The sequence below is a fragment of the Sabethes cyaneus genome, chromosome 3, assembly GCF_943734655.1.
Source record: "Sabethes cyaneus chromosome 3, idSabCyanKW18_F2, whole genome shotgun sequence".
NCBI classification, from domain to species: domain Eukaryota; kingdom Metazoa; phylum Arthropoda; class Insecta; order Diptera; family Culicidae; genus Sabethes; species Sabethes cyaneus.
This window is the reverse complement of record NC_071355.1, coordinates 70,159,297-70,184,044: the sequence shown is the minus strand read 5'-3', so window position 1 is coordinate 70,184,044 and position 24,748 is coordinate 70,159,297. Positions and strand designations below refer to the sequence as shown.

General features: G+C 41.1%; 1 protein-coding gene across 2 annotated transcripts in view; it reads right to left on the bottom strand.

Annotated features, from left to right (window-relative positions):
* Nucleotides 1-24,748, bottom strand: part of LOC128744312 (uncharacterized) — a 546,345-nt gene that overhangs the window by 21,019 nt on the left and 500,578 nt on the right. For both annotated transcript variants that reach the window (XM_053841201.1, XM_053841202.1), the window contains 3 exons: nt 17,314-17,430; nt 17,013-17,144; nt 16,654-16,913 (listed from right to left, as the gene is read on the bottom strand). In XM_053841201.1, coding sequence (XP_053697176.1) covers nt 16,654-16,913; nt 17,013-17,144; nt 17,314-17,430 — 509 coding nt within the window. The remainder of the gene's footprint in view (nt 1-16,653; nt 16,914-17,012; nt 17,145-17,313; nt 17,431-24,748) is intronic.

Here is a 24,748-nt window from a genome sequence, read left to right as displayed (position 1 = left end):
GTCGTTTTCTAGGGTTTTGCACTCACTTTCCTTCCGTTTTTCCTCTTTTTCTCTCGTTTTTTCTGTCCGATGTTTGCTGTTTCCAGTTTTCTTCGTTTGCGCTTCCCATTTTTCTTATTCAGTCCTCTTTTCTTCATGCTTTTCACTCGTTATTTTCTTTTCTTTTTTTTATTGTTTTTCGTTTCCGGTTTTCTTATTTTTAAATTCTTTTTATCTCTTTCCTCTCGGTTTTTCGTCTTCGTCTGGGTCGGTCTTTCTCTTTTTGATTCCCCGTTTTTGCGTCTTTTTGTCTTTTGTTTTTGACTCCCTTTTTTCCTTTCCGGTTTTCCTCTTTTGTCTCCCGTGTTCCGTCTTTTTCTCTTTTATTTTAGTATATTTTTCCTATTTTTATTTTCTCATTATCCCATTTTCTGTCTCATTATCCCGTTTATTGTCCTGTGTTTCTCCTTTTATATCTCGTTTGATATTTTTTCCTGTTTTTCTGTTCGTTTTCTTCTTTCTTTTGTCTCGCAATATTTTCTCTCACATGGTTTCTCTCCCTCCCTCTCTCTATCTCTACCTCTCTCTCTCTCTCTCTCTCTCTCTATCTATCTATCTATCTATCTATCTATCTATCTATCTATCTATCTATCTATCTATCTATCTATCTATCTATCTATCTATCTATCTATCTATCTATCTATCTATCTATCTATCTATCTATCTATCTATCTATCTATCTATCTATCTATCTATCTATCTATCTATCTATCTATCTATCTATCTATCTATCTATCTATCTATCTATCTATCTATCTATCTATCTATCTATCTATCTATCTATCTATCTATCTATCTATCTATCTATCTATCTATCTATCTATCTATCTATCTATCTATCTATCTATCTATCTATCTATCTATCTATCTATCTATCTATCTATCTATCTATCTATCTATCTATCTATCTATCTATCTATCTATCTATCTATCTATCTATCTATCTATCTATCTATCTATCTATCTATCTATCTATCTATCTATCTATCTATCTATCTATCTATCTATCTATCTATCTATCTATCTATCTATCTATCTATCTATCTATCTATCTATCTATCTATCTATCTATCTATCTATCTATCTATCTATCTATCTATCTATCTATCTATCTATCTATCTATCTATCTATCTATCTATCTATCTATCTATCTATCTATCTATCTATCTATCTATCTATCTATCTATCTATCTATCTATCTATCTATCTATCTATCTATCTATCTATCTATCTATCTATCTATCTATCTATCTATCTATCTATCTATCTATCTATCTATCTATCTATCTATCTATCTATCTATCTATCTATCTATCTATCTATCTATCTATCTATCTATCTATCTATCTATCTATCTATCTATCTATCTATCTATCTATCTATCTATCTATCTATCTATCTATCTATCTATCTATCTATCTATGTATCTGTTTCTCTGTTTTTTATCTTCTTTTCCCGTCGCAACCTTTTCTGAAGTTCCAAATTTCCTCTGTACCGTTTTACTTTCTTCTTCTTCCTCATTTTCTCTTTGCCTCATTTTCAGGCCCTTTTCTACTTTTTCTTGTCTCATTCTTTGTCATTTTCTATTCCTTTTCAACATCTTTTTTTGTTGTTGCTACCGGTTGTCGGCTTTTTTTCGCTTTTTAAATTCATTGCTGTCCCGTTTTCACTCTTCCGTCTTTCGTTCGTTTCATTTTCTGAACTGTCATAATCTTCTGTTCTCTTATTATTGTTTTTCTGCTTTTCCTCGTTTTAGTCACGTCGTTTTTCTGTTCGGTTATATTCTCTCTAGTTTCTGGTTTCAATTTCAATTCGTTTCATTTTCTTTCTGTTCCGTTTTTTCTCTTTATGTGTTCTCGTTTTTTCATTCTCTTCTTCCCGTTTTCTTTCCTTTTCCTTTCCTCCTTTTATATCGTGTATTTTCTCCTATTTCCTCGATTTTTCTTTTCTTGCATTTTTCTTCTACTCTCTTCCTGTCTTCATCTTTTCCTGTCTTTGTCTCGTTTTCCTTCTTTTTCTCTTCCGTTTTCTTCTTGTACCGATTTTTTCTCTAATAATGTCCCGTTTTTCCTCCAAGCGTGCAGGACGCTATATCTCTGCATATTAGTGTTGATAGGAGGAAATGCTTATCAACTTATAGTCCCCAAGTGACTCGCTTCATTGTGCCTGATTTTTAATTTAAATTCAAGTTTGTCACGAGGTTTTCGAGCCGCCGTAAATATCGCATGTGAGTAATTCTCGCTGAAATGGAGCCACTACTGACACGAGGTCTTCAAATATTGGAACTTTTTCACTTAATTGGTTGAAAATTGTTAAAAAATAAGAATTACACCTTTAAAACCTCGAAATACTGGACCTCTCGCTCGCCAAGGGGCCTAACAGTTTCAAAAAAAGTTGAATTTTGAGCAAACCTTGAGATCTATATCATGGGATATTTCATAAATTTATCATGAAACAACTAACAAATGGGCTTTCAAATGGAGTAAAAATTTTTTTGGCGGCCATCTTGGCTTTGGTGCCATGAGCCCCCCAACCGATTTTCATTTCAAGACCACCATTGGAAAGCTGAGAAAAAATGCTACAAAAAACATTCATTAAATTAGGTGTGCAATTGCATTGACCCCTCAAGGTCTACATCATTTTTAGCACTGCATAATTCAATAAAATAGCCATAAATTTTTTATCTCTCAATATTTTTTACCAAATTTGAGAGTTTTGCCGAAAATATTTTCTATTTTCATAATATCTATAGATAATGGCCATATATCATATGGTCCCGGAGTTATTCCGGAGTTCCTTGGGGGACCGAGACATGGCTTTTTTAAATAAAGTTGCCAAATGTTTAAAATTTGTTTAAAATCTGATGATTTTTGTAAACATATCATCGACTGCGGACATATCAGTTACTTTGCCGCAGTTATGAGGCCATATGGCCCGGACTAGAACCTCCGAAATCCGTTCTGTGCTTGAATCAGAAAAAAACCTTCCCCGGGCCCGGAACCGGTCATACGGCCTCTGAGAGACATGAGATGATCACCAATCGCTATTTTGTCGAATGCTGATGTTTTTTGATATGCGACACGACATACTTTACTGATGCTGAAATGCCTTTTTATGGGAACCGGTTCCGGATTTATAGTGTCCCCAAGGATCTGGATGACGCGCCCTCGATATTTTATTTATATAAAAGGTGTACTTTTGATCTTAATTTTCTTAATTACAGGCTTTACAATCGTTGCTTACATACTGAGAATCGTTTCGTATGATAATTTAGCATCGTTTGCTTTCGTGTCTCGCTCGTTGCATTTTTCCGACAGCGGTTGTTTTAGAAAACCACTTTGAATTCATTTGAGCACACTTAGCAATGGTACGTTTACAAACCGGAACTTTTATTCAAATCTTATAAACGTGTATTTTAATCGTGAAGTCGGGGACCTAGAAATAATCCGCGTTGTTTCTATCATATGATTATCAAATATCAAAAGCTTGATATCTTTTAGTCAGCTCCCTAATAAAGTAGTCAGTGTTTTTAAGCAAGTTCTATGATCGAAGGATGCCAAAAGGTACCTCGCGCAGTCATGGTTTTTGATGTAATTGCCAAACAGACTCGTTTGTCTCAGGACAGCTTTCGTGCAGACATTCTGCTACCCACACACTCGCGCACGCGCATCCTCACATCGTCTTCCTGCATAGCTTAATCCCGAGTTAAAAAATTCGAGGCACACTGGGATATAAATTTTGCATTACTTTTTCTTCTTCTTCTTCTTCTTCATCTTCGCCCTCGATTCTACTCACGGGCGGGAGTACGAACCGTGTCGTGAGTAATTGGTATCAGCAGATTGGGCTGCAACGACGAGCGACGAGCGATGACTGTAGTTGTTAGCTAAACACACAGTCGCAAAAACTCGTTGCAGTGCATGAAGAAATAAGAGCGGGAGTTTTACAGGAATGCCTATGCCGACGTGTTCGTTGGAATGAGTACGCGTGTGTGAGAACACTGATCTTCGGTGCGGTAAACTGATTCCTCATAGTTTTTTCTCATATCGGATCTCCACTACCTGTTTCGCAACCACGTTTCCACGTAACCAACAACGTCCCTGAATAGTACGCGAGCTCGCGCGAGATCAATTCCTTTCCATTAACAACAACTCCTTCCTGTGTTACTTGTGGATGATGCAGAGGATTTCTCGGTCACCTCTGTCTAGGTTTATTTGTTTGTCTAGGTCTACTGACCTAGACTCTACGGACCAGTTAGTCCGTAGGAAGAAGAAGGGGATCACTCCCGGGAAATGGTATTTTTCGCGAAAAGATTTTCCGTAAACTCGGCGAAATAATATACAATTACGGCGAATATTTAAATGCTATCAGCTATATTTTATCTGGCGTAGCAATGGAAGGAGTTGTTTTCTACTTTACTGTGAGGAAAAATTGAAAATTTGTGTATTAAACTACCCATGGTTTCATAGTTACGTAGCTGCCAAAATAAATCATGTTGAACCCCTCAGAAACTTGCAGCACTCGAGTTTGTGACGAAGCACAGTTGTACAGATGTACCGCACAGTTTAATTTGTGGCAATACGAAGTTTGCCGGGTTAGCCGGGTTAAATTACCAACATTTTCATAAGAAACATTTGCGTTTATTTTTGAATTGAGAAATTCAATATAACCGAATTTTTCAGCTATAACTCAAGAATAACAGAAAATGTTATCATGAAAATTTTATCATTAAAAAATGAGAAACTGACAAACAAGATAAAATTCCAAGTAACGGAACATAATTTTCCGTCTTTTTTTGGAGTTTTCCTCCAACACTTAACTTTAAAATGGAAATCGATTGGTTTTAAATTGGACTTGAAATTTCATTTAAAATCAGACTAGAAGTTTCACTAAAATTTGACTTAAACACAATGTTGAAATTAGACTTAGCGAAGCGATGGATATGAAATTATACTTGAAATTGTGCTTGAAGTAGGAATTGAAATCGGATATTATTTGGATTTAAATTGCACTTGAAATTCTGATTAAATTGGATTTGAAAATGGCGTTGATATTGGGTATGAAATTAGAATTGAATTGAAACTGGAAATTGAGCTTAAATTAGGCTTGAAACTAAACTTGAAATTTAATTTATAATTAGAATTAAAATTAGACTGGAATTTGGAACTATTTTTACCCAATTAATTACCCATCGCAAGAATAGTGGCGATTAATTTAAAAACTGCGGACTTCTTGGTCACCAAAATTATTTTGTTTCACATTAAATTTTACAGAGAAGGTGGGGCACGTACCCCAGTGTGCCACAACCAGGGCCCGACAACGTCACCTTCAATTGCATAGCGTCACTTAATAATGTAGCAGTGAAGCTTCGGTTTCAACAGAAGCAGTACCGCTTCAGTTTCAAACTTGCTTCAGTGAGCGTCAGCGAAACGGGTTTCACTTCATCATGACAATCGGTTTCAACTTTCAATTGCACTTTTCTATCAAATATTCAGAAGAAGGCCAGCAACTTTGAATGTAAATGAAATGAATTTCAGTAACATTTCTTAAAATGCATTATTAACGCTTATTAACGTTAACCTAGTCAATGTCGACAAATCGTGCCTGACTTTCTGCCGTCGTCAATTGAAACAGCCACCATCTCAACTGAAGTTTACTTGAAACGTTCTGTTCAACAAATGAAGCAAGTCACTGCATGTATGAAGCGAAGGTAAGAGAAAGTCAGTTTCATTTATTTGTTTCGACGACGCCGGGCCCTGGCCCCAACCTGGGCACGCTAGTGAGCGCACTCACAGATACCGATACATTTTTAACAGAAATTTCAACCGTGCAGCGAAGGTACTGAGCTATGGCATTAGAATTCCGAAGGAAAGGTTTGTTTATTTCTCAGAAATTCATTTAATCTAGCAGGACTAAATGCAGTCAGCAGAGCTGCCAAGAGTGAAAACTAAAACAAAACTTTTCGGCTAGTTTGCTTTTGACGTTGTCTTCAGCTATTAAGTCTGCCAGCAGCACCACAATCCATTGTAGGATGCAGACAATCTGGTCCGCTTATGATTCCAAATCTAATTTCTAGAATTGAATCATCCACTATCATCGGAGTTTGTCCGATGGCCGCTGTGTTACCCTGTCTCAGTGCAAAATCAACCCACAGCAAACGATGCTGGTTGGAAATGTATGGAAATGCACAGTTTTAAGCCAACCAGAATGGCGGAATACTCGTGCACAAAGGAATAATTTAATTATGATTAATTTCTTGGATTCTGCTCCGATTACGATCGGTACCATGGAAACGTGCAAAATTGTTTTCCCCGTGGGCAGACGGAAACAGATAGTTTACATCGACATTCGCCGGACGGATGGCACTGGTTTTATTTAAGTCTCGTTAGAAACCACGCGTTCTCCATCGCAACGCGGAACAGTGCAGAAGCTTGGTTTATTTTTATTGCGAGTTGAGACCCGACGCGATTTTCTTCCCAGCGCGAACTTTTAGTTTAGCAAAGTTTTGTAGTTACTTCACGGCATTAATTAACGACTGCTTCGACACTTTTGGCAAACACTCTATTTTACACCTGGTCGCCGCGCGCCGTTTGGTCGTTCCTGTCTGCTGTAACTTCTTTCAGGTAGTTCTTTCTTAAAACGCTACCATCCGGAGCCTTAGCTCATTATTCACTTTCACTGTAAGTTTTTAACAAGACTGCGAAGTAACTGAAGACATCACTGTGTAACTATCTCGTTCTCTCTCTCTGTACCTGCATGCCTGCAAGACATACCGTGCAAGTTATGCCAGGCAGCGCAGCGCCCAGCAAGCAGGCAAGCCAGCCAGCCTCAGGCAGTGGGAGAAGTTTTTCAATCTAATCTTTTATACGTAATATACGGGAAACAAAAAAGACTATGCGAGACTGCTGCTGCTGCTGCTGCCGGAGAGATGAGACAGGCGAGACACGAAAGTCACTCCGAAAGTAAAGTTTTCTGTCCGACAAGTGATACTGTCACTGTCAAGCGAAGGGAAAACTGGTGTTGGAAAATGTAATTAAAAATACCAACGTCGTCGTCGGGCCGGGTTGGTGTTGCCGGCGTTGCTTGCTTGCTCGCTGCTGAGTGGTGAGCCTTCTTTTTCTTTTTTTTTGAACAATCATTGTCCGGAACAAACAACTCGGAAAGGATAACAGAAATCTTTGTCTGAAAGTAAGGCAAGGGTGGAATGGAGTTCGGATTTTGATTGTTCTACGTTACGTCGTCTACCGCAAAAAATGATATAGATTTTGATTTCTCTGGAATTCAAAAGGTGTAGTTGAAAGATTTTTACAGACTGGCGCCTTTTTTGATATCTTATATATGAACTGCTGAAAATTGCTTTTAATTTCAGAACTCTATGATAATGGGCTTGACTAGGTATATTTGATCAATCTATTTTAATAGTTTCAGTTGGTCGGTATTTAGTCAGATCGAACCAAGTAATAAAACTCTGATTTTAAGAAAAACTTATTCTCAAATTTTAAAATTTTGCGACTTGGTCCGGTCCGATTTAACACCGACCAGTTGAAATAGGAACAAAATAGCAGATTCAGTTCTTAGCTGGTGTAGGTAGTGATAATAAATTCCACGAATACGCACTCCGATGATGAAGGCAAAGATTGTCGAGCCCTAAGTAGTTCGTCGAGGGCAGACACGAATCAAACAGTTTCTGGTGAGCATTTGCTATGGCTACAGTAGAATGCGAGCAGAAGCATTTCTAGCTTTAGCTTTGACTGCCGAAAACGCACTTAGCGAAGTTACGAAGAGGCTAACTGCCAAAGAATTGGAGGAGCTGAAAAGATCTGCCAACCTGAATCCTTCTATGGGAGGAGGGAAATGCCTGGTGAAGAGGAGGTGACAGAACAGGATAAGAATGAAAAGGAAGAGCAACCGAACCAAGGTGAATGCAGCGGATGGCGTCGTAGTCGTAACCTAGAAACACAAGATGAAGCAGAAACTTTAAAGCGCTCTTCCCAGATACCGCAATTTAGTGCAGGGATTTCGACGAGATTACGGGTGTACCCTATTAGGTATACGGACGTTAGGTATAATGGACAGTAGGTATAATGGACATTACGCAGAATATTCGGAAAGCATAATGTGGTTGAGTTTCGGACATTCGTGATACGGCCATTCGTAGGTAATCGAATGGCCATATCACGAATATCCGAAACTCAAATGACTGAAATAACATACGGGATAGTAGATCTTATAATGACCGCAGCTCATTTGCGCTTAACAGAAAGAAAGAAGTATATCGAAAATATTATTTAATTATTTTCATGGCAGCTTAACCAGCTGAACATTGATCTCAAAAACATTATGTTTATCAATATTTGGCAGGCTGTCTGTGGGTGCCAGCCTTACATCACAGCAGTGAGGGACAACGCTAACGGTCTACAAGCCTCTAACGATGAACTAATGGCAGTAACTAGACGACTGAAAGTCAAGAAGGTACCGGCCCAGATGGAATCGCTAATCTGGCACCAAAGGCAACAATTCAAGCGTTCCTGGACATTCAGGACAGTGCATAATGGGCGATCTTCACGGGTAGAAATTTGATCCAAAACGAGCAAAATGACTCATGATTCCCGGTTTCTAGCTCATCATTTATGAGAATACACCATGAATAAAAATCATGATATCACGAGCTTCTTGCAGTACAACATAACGCAAAATCATGAACTATTATTCATGGTTTTGTGCTGTCTGATATGGCAGTTCAGTCATGATTTGACATGAACTCACATTTCATGATTTTATGATTTCATTCATGGCATCTGAATCAAATTTCTTTCCGTATTGTAATATTGGGATTACAAGATCGCCCATTGCGCACCGTCCTGAATTAAAAACCGCTAGTTTGGAATCTTCCAAGATACCTATTCCTATGTAACAAATGCAAGGAATCGATAGGTGATAGTCCCACCTTTGGGAAGATGTCCATTTGGCCCTGTTATCCTCTAAAATCGTGGTGAAAGCTAATTAAACAATATAAAAACTTATTTGCCACCCGTAAAATGAACTCAAATAACTTCCAAATCTTGTCAAAACATCAGAAGAGTCAAATCCCATACTTTCTATACTGTGCGAAATGCAAAAATAGTCCATTTTGCCTAACACACCTCCAAATACATAGTAAAACTTAATTAAAGCGATTAAAACTAACTCATAGGCAGGAGAATAAAATCGAATAGCACCAATTCCGGAAGTTCAACTTTCAGACTCATAATCTGTTTGAGCACCTTAAAGGGGTGTGCGATTCAGCTAAACGAAAAGAGCTGCGGTAAATAACTCTAGAACATATTTTTCCGACGAAACAAGTTAGGTGTTAGGCTGATTTATACGACTTAGCTAATGGTCAAATCATGCCTCAGAATAGCGGGTGAGACCTCAGCCGCTTTCATATAGTTGGATAGACTGAAGCAAAGGGATGCATTCACTAACCTGTTTCGCGGATAACGTCGATATCAATGTCCCTTAAGCGGTCAGTACAATGTTAGCAGAACATTAGCTGAACCATGCAGTTGAGTGATGCTCAATTAATGCTAATTAATGCTCCAAACGGCGAATTTAATGCTCCATTGTTTCATAGGAAAAAAAATGCACTGCTAGCTTCTCGGTGCAGATAGAGCTTAAAAATAAAAAAGAAGAAAACTTATCCAATTTAATTCTACTATGTGTATTTTATTCACGACAGATACGTATTTCGCCTACGACTTGTAGGCTTCTTCAGTGTCTTTTTTCGGAGTTCGAAAACAGACACTGAGGAAGCCTGCAAGTCGTAGGCGAAATACGTATCTGTCGTGAATAAAATACACATAGTAGAATTAAATTGGATAAGTTTTCTTCTTTTTCATTTTTAGGTTTCGTATTCTACTAAGACGCTCCAAAAACTTCAGTCAGATAGAGCTTCCCTAGTATGAAAATAATTTAATGCTCATTTAATGCTCTAGGAAAAACATAGTTTCGGTATTTTTGGTGGGCATTTTCCATGAAAAATCAAATGAAAAAGAAATTGCACTGCTAGCTTAAGATTGAGCTAGCAGTGCAATGTCGAAAATGGAACTTCCGGTGCAGAAAATAATTTAATGCTCATTTAATGCTCTAGGAAAAACAAAGTTTCGGTAACTTTGGTGGGCATTTTCCATGAAAAATTGAAAGAAAAAGAAATTGCACTGCTGGCTTAATCTTAAGCTAGCAGAGTATTTTCTTTTTATTTCAATTTTTCATGGAAAATGCCCACCAAAGTTACCGAAACTCCGGACCTGAATGAATAAATCTATTTAAAAAAAAAGTTACCGAAACAATGTTTTGACTGGAGCATTAAATGAGCATTAAATTATTTTCATACTTGGGTGCTCTATCAGCACCGGAAGTGCCATTTCCGACATTGCACTACTAGCTTAATCTTAAGCTAGCAGTGCATGTTTTTTCCTATGAAACAATAGAGCATTAAATTCGCCGTTTGGAGCATTAATTAGCATTGATTGAGCATCAATTAACTGCATGGTTTAGCTAATGTTCTGCTTACTTTGTACTGCCAGCTTAAGGGACATTCGATATCATCGGAATCAACCATAGAACAGTGGAAGTGGCCTTTAGGCCTTTTTAATGGAAAGCAGCGAGATTGAGACTATTACCATTACCAACACCAAAAAGGAAGTACATGGTTGCGGACAGGGAGCATGGGAGTCCAATTGATGTTACTGCCGAGGTGGAGCTAGATGGGGAACGATATAAAGTCGATATGACATTCGACAACGGTGTAAGCCGCGAAGTGAAACGACGAACTGCAGCCGCAAATCGGGCTTTCTACGGATTATGTAGCCAGCTGTAATCCCGTAGTTTGTAAATTTGCACAAAATTGGCGCTCTTTACAGAACACTAATCCCTCCGGTGGCTCTTTACGGACATGAAACTTACTTACTTATCCTAGTGTGATGTGCCTCAGGATTTGACCTGCATAATAATATTCCGTCAACAAACTCTATCCATGGCTGTCCGTCTCCAGTTTCTTGGCTGTCCCACACTTTCCAGGTTATGCTCCACTTGGTCTAATCATCGTGTACGCTGCGCACCGGTTTCGAGGCGAAAACCATTTCTGCGGGGTTGTTGTCCAGTATTCTACCCTTCCAGCTGTAGCAACTTTCTGGATACTGGATTCGCCGAAGAGCTGCTAGTGGTTCATTCTTCTCTTACATACATCGCCAACGATGGTCCTAGGCACGCGACGTTCAAAAACGGCCAGTCCACGTCCAACATTGTCCACGTTTCGTGCCCGTACAGGATCTCCGGTCTTATTACCTTATTATTATCACGACTTCCTGCAAAAATAGGTCTGCGTATTTCTCTGCTGCAGTTGTTATTCGACGTAATCAACGACCCGAGGTATACAAACTCGTCCACCACCTCGAACTCGTCCTCGTCGACTACCACACTATTACCTATGCGATCTCGTTCACGCTAGGTTCCTCCTGCTAACAGGTACTTGGTTTTAGACGTATCCACCACTAATCGGATCTTCACTGTTTCACGTTTCAGTTTGGCATACTGTTCAGTAACTGCACGGAACATCTTTCCGACAATGTCCACGTCGTCAGGGAAACAGATTAATTGATTAGATTTATTAAAGATCGTGCCACGCATATTGAAACCCTCACGTTTCACAACACCTTGCAGTGCGATGTTGAACAGGAGGCAGAAAATACCATCGCTGTGTCGCCTGCGTATTTCAAACGGGCTTGACAACGCACGCGAAATCATCACACAGCACCAAATACCATTCATCGTGGTCTTAGTCACTCTTTTCAGCTTCCCGAGAAAACCGTTTTCATCCATAATTTTTCATAACTCTTCACGATCGACAGTATCGTAGGCGGCCTCGAAATCTATGAATAGATGGTGCGTACTTACTTACTTACTTAGGTGGCTTGCCGTCCTAAGACAAAGCCTGTTGAACAAAATTTCTCCATGTAACTCGGATGAGGGCTACCGCTCTCCAATTTCTCGGACACCGTGTACTCTCCGCCAGATCTCGCTCCACCTGGTCTAACCATCTTGCACGCTGCGCTCCTGGTCGTCTTGTTCCTACCGGATTTGAGGCGAACACCATCTTTGCAGGGTAGTTGTCCGGCATTCTTTCAACATGCCCTGCCCATCGTATCCGTCCAGCTTTAGTCACCTTCTGAATACTGGGTTCGCCATAGAGCTGTGCGAGTTCATGGTTCATCCTTCGCCTCCATACTCCGTTCTCCTGTACGCCGCCGAAGATCGTTCTTAGCACTCGTCGTTCGAAAACTCCGAGCACTCGCAGGTCCTCCTCGAGCATTGTCCATGTTTCATGCCCGTAGAGAACAACCGGTCTAATAAGCGTCTTGTACAGGGTGCACTTTGTACGTGGACTTAGTCTGCTCGACCGCAATTGCTTGTGGAGCCCATAGTAAGCACGACTTCCGCTGATAATACGCCTCCAAATCTCACGGCTGGTATCATTGTGCGCCGTTACCCGTGAGCCAAGGTAGACAAATTCATCGACTACCTCAAACTCATCGCCGTCGATCAATATACTACTGCCCAAGCGGTGTCGTTCGGCCTCGGTTCCACTGGCCAGCATGTACTTTGTTTTAGACGTATCTACCTTTAACCCAATGTTTTCTGCTTCGCGCTTTAGTCTGGTGTACTGTTCAGCCACCGCCACAGATGTTCTGCCGGTAATATCCATGTCATCGGCAAAGCAGACAAATTGACTAGCTTTGTTGAATATCGTGCACCGCGTGTTGATATCCGCTCGGTTCATAACACCTTGTAGCGCTATGTTGAACAGCAGGTATGAAAGACCATCACCTTGACGAAGCCCTCTGTGTGATTCGAATGAACTTGACAATCCACCCGAAATCCGAACACAGCACTGTGTACCATCTATCGTAGATTTAATCAGTTTGATGAGCTTCCTGGGGAAGCTGTTCTCGTCCATGATTTTCATGCGGCTTTAAAGTCAACGAATAAATGATGCGTGGGAACTCTGTATTCACGGCCCTATTGGAGGATTTGCCGCAGTGTAAATATTTGATCCGCTGTAGACCGACCTTCGACGAAGCCGGCTTGATAAGTTCCCACAAATCTATTCGCAATTGGTGATAGACGGCGGAAATGATTTGGGACAGCACTTTATAAGCGGCATTGGGAACGGTGATCGCTCGATAGTTCTCACAGTCCAACTTGTCGCCCTTTTTGTAGATCGGGCAGATAACCCCATCTTTCCACTCCTCCGGTAGCTGTTCCGTATCCCAAATTCTAACAATTAGTCGGTGCAGACAAACGGCCAGCTTTTTTGGTCCCATTTTAAGCTCCGCTCCGATGCCATCTTTTCCAGCTGACTTGTTGTTCTTTAGCTGCATGATGGCCTCCTTAACTTCGCCTATCGTTGGGGCTGGCACCTCTTCCCCGTTTGCTGCACCGTCGAAATCGCTTTCCCTGCCGCCATGGTTTTCCGCCTGGGCGCCATTCAGGTGTTCGTCGAAGCGCTGCTTCCACCTATCCGTCACCTCATGATCGTCCGTCAGAATACTGCCAGTCTTATCCCGCCACATTTCGGCTCGCGGCACAAAGCCTTTGCGGGATCCGTTCAGTTTCTGGTAGAACTTCCGCGTTTCCTGAGAACGATGCAGCCGCTCCAACTCTGCATATTCCTGCCCCTCCAGGTAGCGCTTTTTCTCCCGAAAGATTTGGTTTCGCTGCATCTTCTTCTGTTTGTGTCTTTCCACGTTCTGACGTGCGGCACTGCGCATCTTGGCCGCCTGCGCAGCGTTTTCCTAATCCATCACCCTCCTACATTCATCATCAAACCAATCGTTCCGCTGATTCCGGGCCACATGCCCAATGGAGCTCTCCGCTACACTGCTGATGGCTGTTTTGATAGTGTTCCAACAGTCCTCGAGAGGGGCTTCGTCCAGCTCGTCCTCTTCCGGCAGCGCAGCTTCGAGTGAATGCGCGTAGTTTGCGGCGACGTCTGGCTGCTTCAGCCGCGCGAGATCTAACCGAGACTGGCGTCGGTACCGAATGTTGTTCACAACGGAGAGTCTTGGGCGCATCTTAACCATCACTAGGTAGTGGTCCGAGTCAACGTTAGCGCTTCGATAGGATCTGACGTCGATAATGTCTGAGAAGTGCCGACTGTCGATCAAAACGTGGTCGATCTGTGATTCTGTCTGATTTGGTAACCTCCAGGTGTACTTCTGATGGATTTTGTGCTGGAAAAAGGTACTACGTAGGGCTATATTCTTAGAGGCGGCACAGTCGATAAGTTTTAGGCCCATTTCATTGGTTCGCTGGTGTGCACTGAACCTTCCAATCACCGGTTTGTATTCCTCCTCCTGGCCGACCTGAGCATTGAAATCCCCGATGACGATCTTGATATCATGTTTTGGGCAGCGGTCGTATTCACTCTCCAACTGCGCGTAGAATTCATCCTTGTCGTCATCGGTACTTCTGAGGTGAGGGCTGTGCACGTTGATGATGCTTATGTTGAAGAATCGGCCCTTGATTCTCAACCTGCACATTCGAGGATAGATTGGCCACCACCCAATCACCCGTTTCCGAATCTCGCCCATCACTATGAAAGCTGTACCCAGCTCGTGTGTGTTGCCGCAGCTCTGGTAGATGGTATGTCCATCTCTGAACGTACGTACCGTTGAGCTCTTCCAGCACACCTCCTGCAGCGCTACGACGTCGAACTTGCAGCTCTTCAATACGTCGGAGAGCACCACTCGAGTGCTCCCTTGGAAGTTGAGAGATCGACAGTTCCACGTCCCGAGTTTCCAATCCATAGTCCTTTTTCGTCGCGTGGGTCTATTCCGATTGTTACAGTAAGAATATATTTGTTCTTCGTTCCGTGCTTTAGTGTTTTTCGTGGTGACGGCTTGCAAAGCCTGCTACACCAACCCCCTGTTTCGCCGGAGGGCCAACGAAGCTCGAAAGAGCCCTCCTTTCCTGTCAGCATACGACCTTGGCTTCCACCGGGGTTGGTTACCCGATCTCCACCAAGGTTGCTCGTATCCCGGCTGGTACCACGAGGAGGTAGGAATAGGAGTTGCTGAATAAGAGGCAATGAACCACTGTAGGGTCTATTTTATGCCTACACGTGCACAAGGCACCGACGGTACGCATTATTCAGCCGTTTACCAGCCTGGTAAACAGGCAAGAAGAAGAATAGGGCTTTCAAATGGAGTAATTTGGCCTTGGATTTGGCCGCCATATTGGATTTTATCAAAAAATCGCCGTTTTCACCATTTTATTTTAAGACCGACCGACCAACCGATTTTTATTTTAAGACCACCACTGGAAAGCTGAGAACAAAGGCTACAAGAAATATTCATCAAATTAGATGTGCAATGGCATTAAATAAACGAAACAATTGATTATCAGTATCAAGGTTTACAACTCTCATATAATGGCATATCTTGCTACAGAAAATTAATTGTTTTATTTAGTTAATTCCATTGCACATCTAATTTGATGAATATTTCTTATAGCATTATTTCTCAGCTTTCCGTTGGTGGTTTTAAAATCAAAATCGGTTGGGAGCTCATGGTGAAAACGGCTGAGAAAATAAATAAAATTGGTAAAATCCAATATGGAGGCCAAATCAAAGATATGTAGCTGTCAAAAAAAATTTACTCCATTTAAAAGCCCTGTTCTTCTTCTTTACAGAACCGGGCCATTTGTTAGTTGTTTCATGGCAAATTGATGAAATATGAAATTTGAAATGAAATATGAAAATGAAATATCACATGATATAAATCTCAAGGTTTGCTGAAAATTCAACTTTTTTTTGAAACTGTTAGGCCCCTTGGCGAACGAGGGGTCCACTATTTCGAGGTAATGAAAGTGGAATTCCTATTTTTAACCATTTTCAACCAATTAAGTGTAAAAGTTCCAATATTTGAAGACCTCGTATCAGTAGTGGCCCCGTTTCAGCGAGAATTACTCAATGCCATTTGTGTCCTCATTGAAGTGTTACCGGCGGTTACTGTTTCTCGGCAAGCTTTCAGAATTCGAACGACACCTTTTACTGGTTCGAACCTTATCAAATGTATTAAGAAGATGAATTTGTTCAAATGAATGAAAGTAATCGTTCGTTAATTCGTTAATATATCTAAGACATTCTCGGAAACTTCAGCCGCAAATCAAGAGTCCAAAAATATAAACTGATTTCTCCCTAACTTGTCCACTTATTATCATCGGACTGTAATCAGTTACATTGAAGATGCTATCGTTTTAGGGTTTAATATGATTTTCTGATGGCCTCAAATTCTACATGCCCAAAACAATCAATTTCTGTTTAAATTGTTTGTTGAGAAACAACTCGGCCCTTATCGAAAACGAATATTGAGTAACACCAATAAATATTTTTAATCCCAGTATTTTCGCATAAGCATTAACCTTAACACCGGAAATATCACACGTAACCATGCACACGTTACTAATAGAGGAAATGAAAAACCATTCCATTTCCTCGTGCCTATCTGACATTTTGGAATCGAATATCGTTCGAAAAGTAACCAAACAAACAAACTACAATTCATATTCATACTCACTCAACAGTTTTCACTGTCAACTTAGCGGGGGAAATGTTGTTTGCGAGCGCGTGCTGGTGCATGTGCAGCGCAGCCAGTCGAAGGGCCACTTCCGGTTGCAGTTCCGGGGCGAACCGTTCCTGGGTCACATCGTTGCAGCACTGCAGAAACAGATAGTCCAGCGCGTTCAGGTCCTTCTGGGCCAGGGCGGCGGCCGACACGGGCACGAAGGTCACCCGAAAGAGGCACCGCAGCTTGTGGGCACCCGGCCGGGCTGCAATCTGTGAAAACAAAAACGAAAGAGAGATGATGAGGGGACGGGACTCCGGAAAGGATTAGGCTGGTGGCTGGGCTGGTGATTTCTGTGGGTTTGGACTTACCCTCGCAACGGTTTCCTGCGGATCCAGAAGGGTTAATTTGTTCCGTTTCAGGCTTTTCACGTGCTCCAGTACCAGGCTGAAGTGCTCCTTGGCGGTTAGGCATAGTTTATCACGTAGCGATGTAACAACATCCTGAAAGGGGAGGTGGTAAAAATGGGGATTTATTTTAACGCTAAAGTGGTGGCGAAATTTATCATTAGGTATCCGTTTAAAAGGTTCAATATAATAAAAAAAAATCACTTTAAACAATATTCAATGAGCATGTCTACAAAAAACGCTGGTGTCCTTGATGGCTACACACCTGTACAGTTGTGGTCGAATCGTACTTGAACGATTTGGTTTGTCCGTTTTCCAGGAAAACTTTGAGCACGTTCGCCATTGGTGGCACGCAGAGATCTCCCAGGGAGAATGCAGATGGCTAGAAGTAGAAGGAAAATATAATCGTATTTATTTATGATCCTACGGCACATAGTTTGGCTCTTTTTTTAAATTATCACTTTTGTTGTCAATTTGCTTCTTCAATCAAAATCAATCAAGTATGGGGTCAAAAGGAAAAAAACGCACCTGCTGTTAGATTTATGAAAACGGACGTATGAAGGTAGATGATTAATTAATCATTGACATTTAACAAATAAAAGCGATTTAACTTTAACCTTTCTCCATTTGATAACAATTTTTTCGATCATTTTTTAATGTCAAGGCCAAGGTTTCTATATTGGATTAAGTTCGCCATATTTTCGACGTCTGAAATATCTTACTTTCTGTTTTTTCCTGCTTGCACTCTGCCTGAAGGAAAAAGCAATCCCGTTGGGAGTCGCTCAACAGCGGGGTTGTAAAAATGTCGGTAGCAGCCCCTGGAAGGGGAAAATCGCAACGAACGCTATATGTATGTGTGTGTGGGTATGTGTGTATACCTAACGAAGCAGGACGGAAAGCTGGGGGAAGCTCTTCTACTAGCTGTTTGAATTTCTCTAATAGATTATAAAGCTCTCTGTCGAAGCGTGAAAGAATTATACCCCCTGTTAAAGACTTTTTCATTTTTCTCATCGTCAGATTTCCCAACGGATGCAGGAGTGAAGTGCGTCGTACTTTGAGTTGGCTTGCCACCCACCCAACCGGCAACTTCGATGGATCGAGAAGCGCAGACAAGGAAAAAGTGAGTGGAAAAAAAGTTCTCTACGAGATTTATTTCTACACTTTCGGGGTTCCATCGAATCATATTTTCCGTTAGCCCGGGGGTTTATTCTATGAATTTGTCATGAAAACAGTCTTCTTTGGCGAAATCATCTTTTGGCACGAACTTTTGATCCGCAAAATGAATAAGTTCTTTCGTTTGCCTGCCGTTCGAAGGAAATTACCGGAGCGTGGCGATGAATTGCAATAATTTGGAAGAAACCTTAGCAGAATCTATAAATTTGTAGGCGAGGTAAAAATGTTTGAAAAGAACGTTAATTGGCCTCTATAGTTATGTTTCAACTTGAACCAACGTCCAAACGTTAAATTTTCATTTCCATCGACAATTAAAGTCAAATGCTTTTGCTGGTAGCAACTTTTGTATAATAAAATGATAACATAGAATTCTTCAATTATTCAAACACAGGCAGTCATTTGCATTGTTGAGATTAAAATTGTCTAGAACCGAGTGAAGATATTGAATTAACAACATTTCTACCTCTTGCTAAAAGTATCCAATCAACTTATACCTAATAAATTGTTGAAGTAGCGTGAAAAGTGACTTCGAAGGGAAGCTCGTTATAAATTAGCCTATTTTATGACAAAATTCATGTTTAGAAGAATCTGATTAGGATGAACTTTTCGCACATAAATTCAATCAGACCGAGTCGAAGTCGAATAGCTTTCGACTTCTGAACCATCTGATCGTTTGCTTCTGTAGCTGCTGTACCGACACGGTGACGGAAAATAGGTTAATACGAGAAGAAACTTTTTTTTTCGTCCGGAATGGCTCACCATCGAAGCAACAGATTCTCTCGTGCCACTCCACCAAATCTCGAAGGAAATTTATCGTTAAACTTTGTCGTCCGCTTTTACCGGGCTGGCAGGAATTTCCCCGTGGCAGCAGCTAGAAGAGCGACCCGTGGAACTAGCATCTTCCGTTTGTGATAAACTGATCAATTGCTTGATTTCATTGCCGTTGTATCGGCGGGATGGACCGTTTCCTAAGAGGGTTAATTTTTTAAAAGTCATTGATCAATTGCTTTTATATACATTCACAGGGGTTCGTGGAAAAAAATTAAAATAACTTAAAATTATATTGTTTATGTCGTAGCTTAAAAATGGATATTTGTTCAAAACATGTTTTACCTTTTACAATGAAAAGGATGTTTTGCACATTTTTCGACAGAACTGACTTACCGTCAAAACAACAGCTTTCATTTCGACAAATAAGTCAGTAAAATAATTTGAATATTCACCACCAGCATCTTCGGAAGGAACATATCAACTTTCTTAGTGCCAAAAAACGTCTTTCTGCAGCACCGACCAGTACCGACCGGTCGGGGTTTGGGTTCAATGGAATTGCAGGAATCTGCCTTCTTCAAACAGTGCGCCGAAGCTTTTCGTTTCCACTTTTGGGTGCTTGTTTGGGAGGAATTTATCTGCAACCATCCATTCATTTATTCAATATTTCGTAACCTTGCCTTACAAGCACGATGAAAGACGATGTTTACTGAGCGGGTTTGCCTTTGTGCAACCGCGTCAGTGGATGGTGCGGAGTAGCAGCGCAGCGCAGCGAGGCGTAAGGATTCGCCATCCGTTCGTTCGAGCACTGAACTGAAGATGACTGACTGCAGCCGGGTGAGCAGAGGCATCAATTATTTCCCCTCGAACCATCTGCTGCTGCAGCAAGACGAATAGCAAATCACGTCGAAATGGACCAGATGCACCGGAGCTCTGAACGGATGTCGGTCGGTGGAGGATTTTGACCTCATCACTGAATACCCCGGGAGATACGTAGCATGTTGTTATGGAAAGATGTTTTTGCCCTGTACGTGTACACAGTATACCGACATGTTAGAATTCCCACACAAGCACAAACAAATATCTAAGTGAAAGCGGATGCTGGCAAACGTACATGAAACGATGCTATTGAGCAGGATGTTGGAACTTCGAATGAATGTAACACTTCAGGCTGTCGGTATGCGGCTTTCTGCCGGAAGCCGAATATTCAAAACTATTCCATATTCCTCCACCGCAGCAGTGCAAGAAACTGATGAAATGCCTTCCTTTGCACGTACAATCAGTCAGTCAGTGCAGCTATGTCAGTCATCGTAACTTGATGGAAAAAAGCAACCCCCGAGTAATGTGAAGTGACAAATGTTTGGTTCAGAAAAAAATTCATTTTGTTCACAAACATTTCATAGCATTTGTTCTACAAGATAAACCGAAACTTAAAAATACTTTGATTTCGTTCAAAGCTTGCATTTGTTTCACAATTGCTTAGCATAGATCCCAAGCACAGACTACACATAGATATATTAGCACTAACAACAATATTAGTAGCAGCGAAGCCAGCTTACCCGATCTCGATTTGGTACGTGGGAAGCAACATAAGATAGTACACATTATCACTATCAAGAAGAAGTTTTTTTCTGCAGAGTTCATCGATCACTCATTTTTTTTATAGAGAAGCATCTTGCAGATCGTGTGCAAGAGACAGTTTGCATTCATATCAAACGATCCTTTTCGGAGCTACCATATTTACAACTAGAGTTAATATCGAAGTACTCTCTAATATTCAACGTTTTAAAGTGAATCAAAAGTGGCCGGTCGTCAAGTTCCGTCTGGAACACACTTTATCTACTTAGAGCCGGGTTGGTTTATACCATGCCAAGAACTAGTCTCCAATTCATTCGGTTCTGGGCTGCTTGTTGCCATTTGTTCGACTGTCTCGAAACTAGCAAGCTAGGCTTGATCTGATTGAACCAACTAGCACGTTATGTTCGTCTGGTTTTGATGCCGGTGAAGTGGAGTCCTTGAAGAGAAGAAGAAGAAGAAGAAGAAGAAGAAGAAAAAGAAGAAGAAGAAGAAGAAGAAGAAGAAGAAGAAGAAGAAGAAGAAGAAGAAGAAGAAGAAGAAGAAGAAGAAGAGATTTCGCCGCTCTATCGTCCAACATTGTCACGGCGTAGTAAGTCCAGTGTAGCCTCTAGACTTCCGCCACGTGATGATGGGAGTGTGTTGACAAGCGAGTGGTCATGGGTTCGAATCTTAGTAGAATCAAGCCATTCCTTGTCAAGTGACTTTAGCATGAGTTCATTCTCAGGCCCCTCATTTACCCTTCCTTCATGCTGAATTCTATATTTACCTTCTGAAGCCTCTTGACAGTGCAAATGTCCCTCCTATAGTTAAGTGTACTGGTCAGAGGTACGAATGAGTCCTCACCAGGGACGGCTATAATATGGGATAGTACTGGCAGCGAGGAATAAGTGGGTAAAGTAGATCAAGCTTTGAAGGAAGAGTAAACCCCAATACACACAAGCACGCATAAAATTCAATAAGCATATCGCTCATTCAATAGCGATTATAGTAAAAAGAAAAGGCAGTGCAGGTCATACAGCAAACACCCGGGCGATATCATAATAGATCAACTATACTGGTTGCAGTGATGAGTCCACACAAGGAAAAAAAATGGGAGTGTATCAATAGAGTGTTTGTGTCTTGTCCACCAATTTTATTATCAATAGAGTGCCTGCACCTTATAATTCATATGCTTGCGCCTCTCTCCGCTTTCCATTTGTACTCCACTAAAAGTACGCAACTCCTTTCTTTTAAATACGGCAAGTGCACGTATGTCTTATTAAAATGGGTCCGGACAAGTTGGCCAATTGTTTGCTTCAATTGATTGCTGACAATTTGGGATACGGAACGAATACCGGAGGAGTGGAACGACCGGGTTATCTGTCCTGTTATCTACAAGAAAGGCGATAAGTTGGAATGTGAAACCTACCGAGCGATCTCTGTTCTGAATGCCGTCTCCAAAGTGCTGTCCCAAGTCATCTTCCATCGGTTATCGCCAATAACCAACAGATTCGTGGAGAGTTATCAGGCCGTTTCCCTGGAGGGTCGGTCTACAACGGACCAAATTTTCAGCCTTCAGTAGATCCTCCAGAAGTTCCCGCAAATTCCGTGTCCCCACGCATCACCTGTTCATTGATTTCAAAGCTGCATATGATAGTGTAAACCGACAAGAGCTATGGAAAATTCTGGAATGGCTTTCAGGCTAAGCTTACAAAACTTACTACGATGCACGGGATGTAGTGCTGTGTGACAGTCTCGGGTTGTCAGACCCATTCGAATCTCGCAGGGGACTTCGACAAGAAAATAGTCTCTCCCGCCTGCTATTCAGCATAACGCTTGAGGGTACTAGCGACAAGTGGCGATCGGAATGCGGGGCACGCTTTTCAATAACTCCAGTTCATTTATCTGCTTTGCTGACGACGTGGATGTTGTCGGCAGAACATTTGAGGTGGTGGAAGATCAGTACACCAGACTAAAATGCGAAGCAGAGAAGACTGGGTTGAAGATAAATACGTCTAAAACGAAGTATAAGCTGGCGGGCGGCTCTGAGTGCGACAAGGTCCGCTTAGGTAGTACCGTGGTATTCGACGGGGATGACTTGGCTCACTTGCATCAGACGACAACAATACCAGCCGTGAGATTAAAAGCCGTATTATCAGCGTAAGTCGGGCCTACTATGGACTCCATAAACCCTTGCGGTCGAACAATCTGAAACTCTGTACAAAGAGCACATTGTACTAAACTCTAATTAGACTGGTTGTCCTTTACGGACATGAAACGTGGACACTGCTAGAAGAGGACCTGCGAGCACTCGTAGTTTTCGAACGGCGAGTGCCAAGAACAATTTTTGGCGGCGTGCAAGAGAACGGTGTATGGAGACGAATGAAGCACGAGCTCGCGCGTCTCTACGGCGAACTTAGTATTCAGAAAGTGGTTAAAGCTGGACGGATACGTTGGGTAGGACATGTTGCTAGAATGCCGGACAACAATCCTGCAAAAATGGTTTTCATATCGAATTCGGCAGGAACAAGATGAAGAGGAGCACAGTAAGCGTAGTGGCAAGACCAGGTGTAGCTAGATCTGACGAGCACTCAAGAAAATCATTATTTTCTCTTTTTTTCAGAAAACATAAGTTCTCTTGATTATCAGCATCAAATATAACACGGATTAATGCCTGGTCGATCCGCAAGCACGAATCTTACGGATTTAACATCTACCTGTATATCCTATCATGAAATGAAAGGCACAAATTGTTGTTATACATACTGATTTAAAGGTTGCGTTCGATCGTATAGATCAGCGTTTCCCAAATGGAGGTTCGCCAAAAAGTTAGTTCACAGCAAAATAGTTTACGGTATTTCGCCAGAGATTCCGCGAACCAAAAAAGATTGGGAGCCACTGGTATTGCTGCAGTAAACTTCACGACTCTGCGCATATTGGAATTTTACGAAATGGCCCAGTTCCTACATATGCGGCAGAGTTCTACGTGTGCAGCTTGACTCCTACCTCTCTTATCGATTTACCAACTTCTCAGGTCTTCCTCAAGGAAGCAACACGGGACCGATCCTGTATCTGCTGTTTTCAACAATATTGCTGCTTGAAATTGCATTTAAGCTAATGTATGCTAATAACTTTAGATTATATTCGGTAGTTCTTTCTATAGGTACTCTCAGAGGCTCTTATATGTGTCTATTGATTGTTGAAGGAAAAATTTGCTTGATATCAGATGCGCGAAATGTTAAGTCGCCAGTCCGGTGGTTTTCAACTAGGTTCCAAATAAATGAGCATATATTGTCAATATTTGATGAAGTCGATGACCTTGCGATACTCTTTGAAGCCAAAATTACTTTTAACTTACATCGTACTACGGAAATTTCAAAAGCTTCCCGACAGTTTGGTTTCATCCCTAAAATTGTACGTGACTTCAGTGAGGGCGCTGAAACCACTGTGCTGTTCGCTAGTACGGCCGCGGATTGAAAATACTTGCTCGGTTTGTTGGCTATATCAGTTGTCGTAGAATCTACGTAGGGTAAGGTGGTGCAGAATGCACCGCTTAAGCAAAACATCATTTTGCAGAGCAACAGCGTGTTTTTTCCATGTTTTTCAACTTCTAGAAGACTTTGGGGTCTTTTTTACACTTACTCCTGGTGAAATTTCCTAACAAAAACCAGTATTTTTTGTTATTTTTGACGATTTTTGGCAAGAGTCAAAATCATTATGTGAGGCAGAACGCCAAAGCCCGTGGACAAAACGCACCAAGTTTGCCCAGCTAGGCGTTAAACGCAACTAAAAAATTTACCATTTAATCACGTGTTGTATAAAGTCCTAAAACTAGGCTGCCGCAATGGCGGAAGCGTTCGTTATAGCGTTGTTACATACGCTTGTTTGCTGAGATACAATGGGTTCATATCTCAACATAATTGGCAATAAAATTTAATCATCTACTTTTCTCCAACTGATTTGTGATGAAATATTGTAAGTTAAACAATGTACAATTAGGTTTAAGGCAAATTCTAAGTCCTATGCAATACATAATATTGCTACATTTTTAATAAATGTTTCGGATGTACTGCAAATTAAAAATATTTTATAACTGTTCGATATTTTATAACTGTTTTACCCATTGGGTATTTTCTCTTGAAAATTTGGGTAGAAGTAGTTTAGAGTGTATTGTTAACACTGTATTTTTATCGCGGACAGTT